The sequence below is a fragment of the Halyomorpha halys genome, unplaced genomic scaffold (genome assembly GCF_000696795.3).
Source record: "Halyomorpha halys isolate HHAL.00 unplaced genomic scaffold, Hhal_1.1 Scaffold123.1, whole genome shotgun sequence".
Classification (NCBI taxonomy): domain Eukaryota; kingdom Metazoa; phylum Arthropoda; class Insecta; order Hemiptera; family Pentatomidae; genus Halyomorpha; species Halyomorpha halys.
The window spans coordinates 422,912-431,777 of NW_027107023.1; the positions used below are offsets into that span (position 1 = coordinate 422,912).

At 29.9% G+C, this 8,866-nt stretch overlaps 1 protein-coding gene across 13 annotated transcripts in view; it reads left to right on the top strand.

The window, feature by feature from the left end:
* LOC106678097 (leucine-rich repeat flightless-interacting protein 2) overlaps positions 1 to 8,866 on the top strand; it is a 189,616-nt gene that overhangs the window by 148,650 nt on the left and 32,100 nt on the right. For all 13 annotated transcript variants that reach the window (XM_067045380.1, XM_067045381.1, XM_067045382.1 and 10 more), the window contains one exon: positions 5,482 to 5,606. In XM_067045380.1, the coding sequence (XP_066901481.1) occupies positions 5,482 to 5,606 (125 nt within the window). The remainder of the gene's footprint in view (positions 1 to 5,481; positions 5,607 to 8,866) is intronic.

Consider the following 8,866-nt stretch of genomic DNA (forward strand, 5'->3'; position numbering starts at 1 on the left):
AGTATTTAAATTAGGTGAACAATAAATGGTAATGTACATACATAATAGGGGGAGAAGAAATATTAATAAATTAAAAAAAAAAAAAAAGTAGTAAAACAAATGAAACAAAGGAACAACAACACATGAAACAAACAAAGGAAAATTAAAGTATAAAATAATGGGATACAATGTGTGTAAGAGATTAAGAAACAAAATATACCAAATGAGCGGTGATACAGAAAAGTGTAGAAAATTAATAATAAAGTAATTCTGACTGTCTATCTGTTACTATTACCCTTTTCATTTACTATTTACAACCTTTAATTTTTCTTATTATATCTTACTTTTCATTTTATACCCCTGTTACACTTATGTTTTTTCTTTTTTCCTTCTTGTAACTATAGTGTTTGTATCTTTTTTAGCCCTGACGAAGCCCTGGAACGTGGGATGAAACGTTGGCTCAATAAAATAGTATAATTATCTACTACTTGAGTTTTTTTTTTTTTACTGCACCCGGACCATATTCCATTCATTTATAGTCCATTGCTTGAACTTTAATTTAAGTGCTAGATAGACTTTCATGCCGTTTTTCAATTTCAGGCGCTTTTTAAATATTGCTCGATTTAACTAGCTTAAAGTCTCCTCATCCCGTTTTAAGCAAATATTTCAAAAGTGATATAGAACCGTCGCTCCCCGGGAGTCTTAGCGGGGCGGGTACGGCGAGGAAGGATTGCCTTTTGTATAGATACGTACGTAAGAATAAAATAGTCATAGCCGTAGTAACCGTTGTTTTAAAAAAACAAATAAATAAGCTTAAAAAAACTATACTCCACTCCCGCCCTCCATGGTAGCCATACTTATCTGACTTTTCTAACAGACAATTATAGCGAGTAGGTTGGTCGATGTACGACATGTCACAGTCTCACAAGAGGAGATCATAACACAGAAAATAGGTAATCCTACCCCGCCCAGCTGAGACCCCCCCTTTTTTTTTTAAAATCTCTTTATTTTTATATGGTTACAGAATACATAATAATATAATGCAATACATTATACATATACAATTTACATTATATCTTCGTTTGCCGTATGGCATTATAAGATGAGCAAACATGGTCCGCTGAAGGCGGTTATACATTGGTGGCATGATAGCTGGGGGGCTTACAAGAAATGGAAACTAGCTGAGACCCCCGGGGAGCGACGGCCCTATATCACTTTTGAAATATTAGCTTAAAACGGTAAGAGGAGACTTTATGATAGTTAAATCAAGTAATATTTAAAACGCGCATGAAATCGAAAATGGTATACGTCGAATAGTTTTTGAGATAGATTTCTCAAAATAAGTTCACTTAATACGGACCATCCAGTGCATTTCTTATGTAATGTTGCTTTTTAAAAAGCTATATCTTGAGAACTATTGAACGTAAATAGCTCTATTGGGCTCGTATTTTAGCAAATTTACGCTACTTTGAATGATGTTCTCTTAGGTTTTCTAGTGTTGTTGGTAGTTTTAAAGATATGGAGCTTCGAAAGAAGAATTAATTTTTTTGACGTTTTGAAACAGCCGCCACTTCTTATTCCCCCTATCTGTACTTGGCAATCTCCTAAATTTTGACCATAATTATACACAGTTTTCATCAGATTAATCAAAAATAGACGTGAAATAACTGACTTTTTTCTCCTCTTGGGCTCTGGTACGAATAGATAAGCTTAATTTCGGAAACAATACTCCAGCACATTGATCAGCGTTGCACAGAAATGTCGTTCACTCGAAATTCGTTTTAATTGCTTACAACTTTAACGTAATTAGAATTTAGGGCAATTATCACGAATATCACTAATATTACAAGAGCTCGGTAGGAATAAAGTCAGTCGTTACAACCAAATTTAATTAATTATTTAATGTGAGCTAACGTATCGCCCTACGGTCTTCATCAGGGCTTACAGATTGGATACAAGCAAGAAAATAATGTTTTTTTCTTGTTTATACCTTTTTCTTGCTTGTATCCAATCTGTAGGCCCTGCAACGAAGGACGAAACGTTGGCTCACATTAGTTTTATGACTATCTGAAGAGACGCCCGGAGCATCTTTCTTTTTATATTATTTACTTTTTCATAAACTTTTTTTCCTCTACTTTAAAAGCATCATTATTTTTTGTTTTGGTTTTTTGTAATTTTTAGTGAGTATAAAAATCATTTAATATTCAGTAATATTTTTTTCTTATTCTTCAGATAGATACAAGTTGATTGGGATATAATAATCATGAAGAAAATATATACATTCCGAGCCACGCGCCAAAAATGCTTAATTTTGTTGATATATATATGTTTTTTTTTTTTTTAAACGGAGAAATCGGAATAATCTTTCCAGGAAAATCCTGAACATTTAGCAAAAAGCACCATCACAGTGGATGAACGGGATGGCAGTTCATAAAATTGTAACAAACCAATATTTTTTTTATTAATTTATGTTATTATTCTAAAGGTTATTTTATCTTTTAATAACCTTAACAACGTATAACAACAGAACATTTCACAGGTTATTATTTATTCTAAAGGTTATTGTATATTTTGATAACCTTAACAATGAGAACATTTTACAGGTTATTATTCTAAAGGTTATTTTGTATTTGAATAACCTTCTCTATTGTTATTGCATTTAATTGAAAGGATAATGTTGATACTATACCATTTTTACACTAAAAATTAGGTCTAATTGTACTTACTGTTTTTAAATGATTGTATTATTAATATATTATATTATATTACTATAGTAATGAGAAGTAAAATAAATAAACAATATTTACATCAGGAGCACATGTTTAGTTCTTTTAGTATAATTAAGAGTTTTGTTATAGTTACTAAATTTCTGTGTTAATAATTTTTAAGATGATTCTTTTCTCAAAATATCTTTTAGTTTGTGTAAAGGCAAAGTCTGTAGTTAGAAGTTTTTAAATCATGAAACATAGATGTTATTTTTGTAAAGATAAGGTAATTATTTAATAATCTTCATATTTTTATAAGTTTTTATTTATTGAAAGTTTTCTGTGGTTAATTATACAACTTGAACTCTTATTTGCCGAAAATAAATAATCCTTAATGAGACTGTGCCTAAAGCTATGTCATTTCATCAAATATTTATAACCTCAATCAGTTGGATAACCTTACTGGGTAAATATTCTCAGCTGTCTGACATAAAGCCTTGCATGAATTTAGTTGTTTGGCTGATAATTGAATTCAGATTCACATTTTTAGATTGCTGCTTGGCATTTATAATTTTTAGATGCATTATTTTTTAATAATGAAGCTTTATGATCAACAAAGAAAAAAAAAATGAACCCCCCTCTCAAAATGTAATGGTTTGCATGTATATATGGAGAAAATTGGAAAGGAATGTAAATCTCACTTAACAACATACCACTTTTTTGTGGACTTCAAGATTGCCTACACTAGTGTTGATGGGAAGTGTCTATATAAAGCACTGAATTGAAATAATTCATCATTTTCGCAAGCCTGATTAGACTGATCAAGATATCTATGATGTGCCTTAAATGTGGTGCCGTCCAGGTTCATGGTGGTCCCTCCAAAATTTTCTGATTTAGGAGGGGATCCATCAGAGAGCAATGGAAAAAAATAATCAGAAGGAAATAAATTGTTCCAAGATTTGTGGTACAAGAATCACTGTTCCGTTTAAATGGAAAATATGAACAGAAGATGGCCCCCCACAATTCACGCATTTGACTATTGCAATTAATATCCATACGCATAAGTAGAACTAGTGCCCCATGTGGCTAACACAGTAAAAAAGACTCTCTAGCTATTAGTGACGTAAAGAAACCGAGGAAAAGAGACTTAGGGTACGAGAGAGCTAGCTATTAGTGACGTAAAGAAACCGAGGAAAAGAGACTTAGGGTACGAGAGAGCCATTTTTGTCTCTAGGCAAATCTTTTCTTCCGTTCTTTAATGAAAATCATTATTTGTGAGTAGAACATTTATGAAGTGTCTCCCCAGCAATAGAGGAGATGGCTGTGAAGGAGGAGAAGGAATCATGGAAGTAAGTTCACCTCTTTCTATATCTTTTACTTTTTCATCATCATCATGACCGTCAACAGCTGCAATTTCAAAACACCCTAAATCGAAATCTATTAACCCCCTCTTACCAAACAGTTGTTTCTATCCGCCACCTCCTACAACTATGTGTAAATTATTTAATAAGTTCTTACTGTCAATTTAAATTTTCTTTTCTTTGTAATTAATTTTCAAATACAGTCCACTAACATTAACCCAACCAGCATTCTAAAGTGGTAGCACCTGGACTGCAGTTCATGATGCAATTCATACAACCACCATAAAGAGATCTCTACAACTCCTTGCGAATGACTTTGATTTTGCTAAAGAAGTTAGTTGAAGAGGCATTTCATTCCCATGCGGAAGTAAAAAAGGAAGCTTAGTCTAGCGGTACAACTAGTACATAGTAGTAGAACAGCATCCCAGACCTCCTGGGAAAAAGTTGGGGTTTGGAATAAGCTTCTTTGAGCAGGTTTCGGAATTCATGTTTCTTGATTTTCCATGTTACAAGCAGCATCATCTACCGAGACCAGAAGAAGAATATTGTTCATAAACTGCTGTTACTTTAAAGACTGAGGTAACATCTAGTGGGGTAGTGACCAGAACGACATAAATCATTTTAAATAAAATCGTAATACGTCCATTCCTTATATAAGAGTGGAAACCTGAACAAAAAGGCTAAAGATGATGTTTGGATGCAAGATCCTCCAAAAAATATTTGAACCGGTGTTTTAAAAACTTGAAAGTTAAAATTTTGCAAAATTATTATCCTAGCTACTATTGTTGCACACTATGCAAAACCTTGCTTTTTACATCAGTGCCTTATGTATACCTTAACATTAGTTTTTGAGAATAAAGTATTATGTAAAATATTCAGACCGAAAAAGGGCAAGTTAACCTGAGAATTTAGAGGTCTAAGAATGCCGAAATTTCGGAAGCTGTACTCGGTAAATACAAGTATAATTGCCGCGAATAAGATGGGCGAGTAAGGCTGCAGTGCTTAGTAATTTACGAATCTCTAAAAAGTTTATAAATATTGATCTGCTGGGTAGTTGAAAATTAATAAATATCCGGGTGGTAGAAATATGGCTGGGAGGATCGTGTCAAGACTGATCTTGTGGATTTGGGTTTTGGGCATCAATAGATAGAGTTATGTTAGACAGTGTTTAGTAGTATCAACCAGAGTTGGGCAAAAATTAGCTATAGTTGAAACTAATAGTTAAAGTTGCCATGGATACGACCCTTATTTATGAATGGACCATTGATAACTAAATATCGTATCCATGGCAATTTTAGCTAGTAGTTTCATAGTTACCCAACCCTGCACTACCCAACCCTCCACTGCAGTTTCAAATGTATGGTGTAACAGATCAATTGGTTGATTTAATATTCTTCTTATTACTAGGACATAATGTATTTGTAACGATGTTTCAGATGGGCTAAGAGGCGGAAGACTCAACAGCAGTAGCGGTCGCCTGTCAGCGTCAAATAGTTACCATTCGTCAAGGAGAAGTTCAGAGGACTCCCTTGAGGAAACCTCCTCCATCGGCCACATAAGGGTAATTTATATTCTCACAGAAATAATAGTTTTAATCAGATTATGTCTTTTTACAAAAGATAGTTATTAAAAAAAAATATTTAAACTAGAATTAGGGCCATCAGGTCACCTAGTTAAAGTTTACTGTAATGAGTTCATTGTTGACTATAGAATAATATGAGGAGACGATTGGGGGAGAGGGGACAGGATTGGAGTTCAGTTGGTTGTGAACTAAAATGATAAGCAGGACTTATTTTACTGTGCCGTTGTTTCAGGCTTAATTTCAGATAACAACATGAAAATGAAAATTAAAAATAATTTAACAAGATAAAGGCGATAACGAACCGTATGAAAAATATATAAATAGACAAAAAATAATGAATTTTTTAATGAGTTGAAGTGAAAAAATCTTCCATTTTTAAATTTCTCTAATTTTATATATAATATATATATATATAATAGCGTTTTGGCTAAGTCATTTCTCATCATTAAAAATTGCAATAATATATATCATCCATGACTGTTAGAAATTCCATGTCATTGTTTAAAATAACGATAAGTCTGTTATTAATTTAATTTTAACTAGCAATTTAATTAACACTAACAGGTTACACTGATGATGTTGGTAATTGATGAATTACATCCCATACTTGTATTTCCTACATCTAATTGTTTCAAAGAAGAAATTTCTATTTTAATACGATTCAGTGATTTTTTTAAGTCAACTTTTTTTCACTTTCTGTTCCTGCTAATTTAATTTTTTTGGAGAAAAAAAACACAAAAAAAAACAACAAATTCTGAAAAATAAAATAAAGTTTATTTTAAAAATGTTTATTTTCTATTACATTTATAATTAATTTATTTATTTTGATAATATGCCAATATTCAAATGGTTCAGCTTGTGCCATCATATATATAATTATTATCGAATAATATTTTTTAATATATTAATAGATATTTACAACTGTATTTAAATATATAGAACAAGTAAATTTGATGTTAGTTATACAGTGATACATAATACAGACATGTGGAGAATCTACCCATTGGTAGAACTCCAATAACAGTTGTAGAGGAGAAGATCTCGAGACCATATTCCGAGTAAATAATGAAAAATTGTAATCATGAGAAAAGTGAGAGAGAAAAAATAGAAAAGATATGAAAATCTTAGTAATCTTGTGTAAGTAAATCATAATTAAAATATGTAAAATAATAAGATGTGTAACATCGTTAAAGAACTAAAATATAAAGTTATATAAGCCATAAGGGGTAATAAAACTAATAATAATATGAGTTAATAATAATATGGTGAACATATTATTTATTATAATTATACTAAACATTTCCTTCCCATACCACTTACGAACCTATATTAGTTGTCATCTTCTTATTTTATAGTGATACCATTTTTATTTTTTATCAGAAGAAGATGGTCATGGATGTGGTTAGAAAAAAATACACAAATAGACAAAACTTATTCATTTGTGCGGATGTTTCGACCTGAATCTCAAGCCTTCTGGTCTTTTTATGGAATTTTCCTTTGAGTCCCCTGATGAAGGCTTGAAATTCAGATCTTAATAAAATGTCTGCACAAATAAATAAGTTTTGTTTATTTTTGTATTTTTTGCTGACCGCACCCTTGACCATTATCTCATCGTAATCTACAGTCAACTATTTACACCTCATTATTTTCATTTTTTATTCATTATGATTATTATCTTGTTTTACTCTTAACTCTGATGAGGGCTTGAAATTCTGGCCGTAACATTGTCACTAATAAAATAAGTTTAGCTTATTAGTATACACCATTGATCGCACTCTGACCATTTTCTCCACAATCGATAACAAACACCACTATAATGATTGTCCTAACTGGACGTAATTCTATCTCAAAAATTTATCCTGGCAGCAGAAAACAAAAATAAAACTTGATATCCCATTTAATTGTAACCTGATTTTAAAAAGTTAGAATTGATGTAACTTTCAAAATAATTTCATTAGAGATGCAGTGATTTTTTGTTATTTAAGGTTTATGAAAAAAGAAAAGAAACAAAAAAAGGAGACAACATGTTTTTTTATATAAGGATTCAATAATTATGGTTTCAACTAATTCCTAGCTAACTAAAATAATAATGTTGACGATATGAATATATTTAAGTGTTTTTAGTAATTAGAGAAAGACTGAAAGTATTATCTGCTTATCGTTGTTTTAATTTTTAACTCTTAACATTTTTTTTTACTACACACTTTTACATATGTAATATTTTCTGTTAATGGTTTTATCATTATAATTTAAAATTTCTAATAAAATTGGCACTTTCTAAACTTATTATAGCTAAAATACTTAATTTTAGATTCATATTTCTTATACTCGAATAAAACGTGATTTATATTTTATATTGATAAAATTATGATGGCACTGGTTTGATGAATTGAACCATTTATTTATTGGTATATTATCAAAGCAAATAAATATATAATAAACTTAATAGCAAATAAATAATCCAGTGCTTAATTTCATTTTTTTTTTTAATTTAATAGTTTTTTTTTTTTCAAAAAACTTAAATTATAAGGAATAGAATGTGAAGAAGAGTTGACTTACAAAAATAGACTACTGAATTGTAGTAAAAAATATAATATTTTAAAGACATTACTGTCACACGTTGATCTTTTTAATTTTGTTTTTCCAAATTTTATATTTACTATTCTTATTTTTACTCATTTTGTTCTCTATTTATAAGTTTCATAAACCAAAGTTCTTTATTTATCTGTTGTTTTTTTTTCTTGAACCTTGAGAGTTTTTATTAGAAGAATCTTTTTCATTAATTTTTAATAACATTATTAAAAGAATTTTTTCACAAAAAGGTATCAGACACCCAATTTCTGAAAAATTTATGTATTACATATAATGTTGATTTATTCTTTTACTAAAAATGCATATAAACTTCTTTGTATGAAAAAATATCAAATTAAACACTTAAAATAGCGCTCCGGGTTCAAATCATAGCTGGTTTAATATTATTACTCTTTGTTTAATTATCGGAAAAAATTACAATATTTCTATTTATAAAAATGTTTTTACCTATAAGTGAAGATATGTTGCCTTATTTATTTGTTTTATTTTTATTGTTTTGCCATTATTCTTAATATATTTTAATTATCCTACTTTTGGGTACAATTTTTTTAATAATATTTAAATCTAATTATTTTCTGAACTTAGGCAGAATTGTTTATTCTAGGACAGTGTTTTGTTAATATTTATTTTTACTAACTTTATAATTT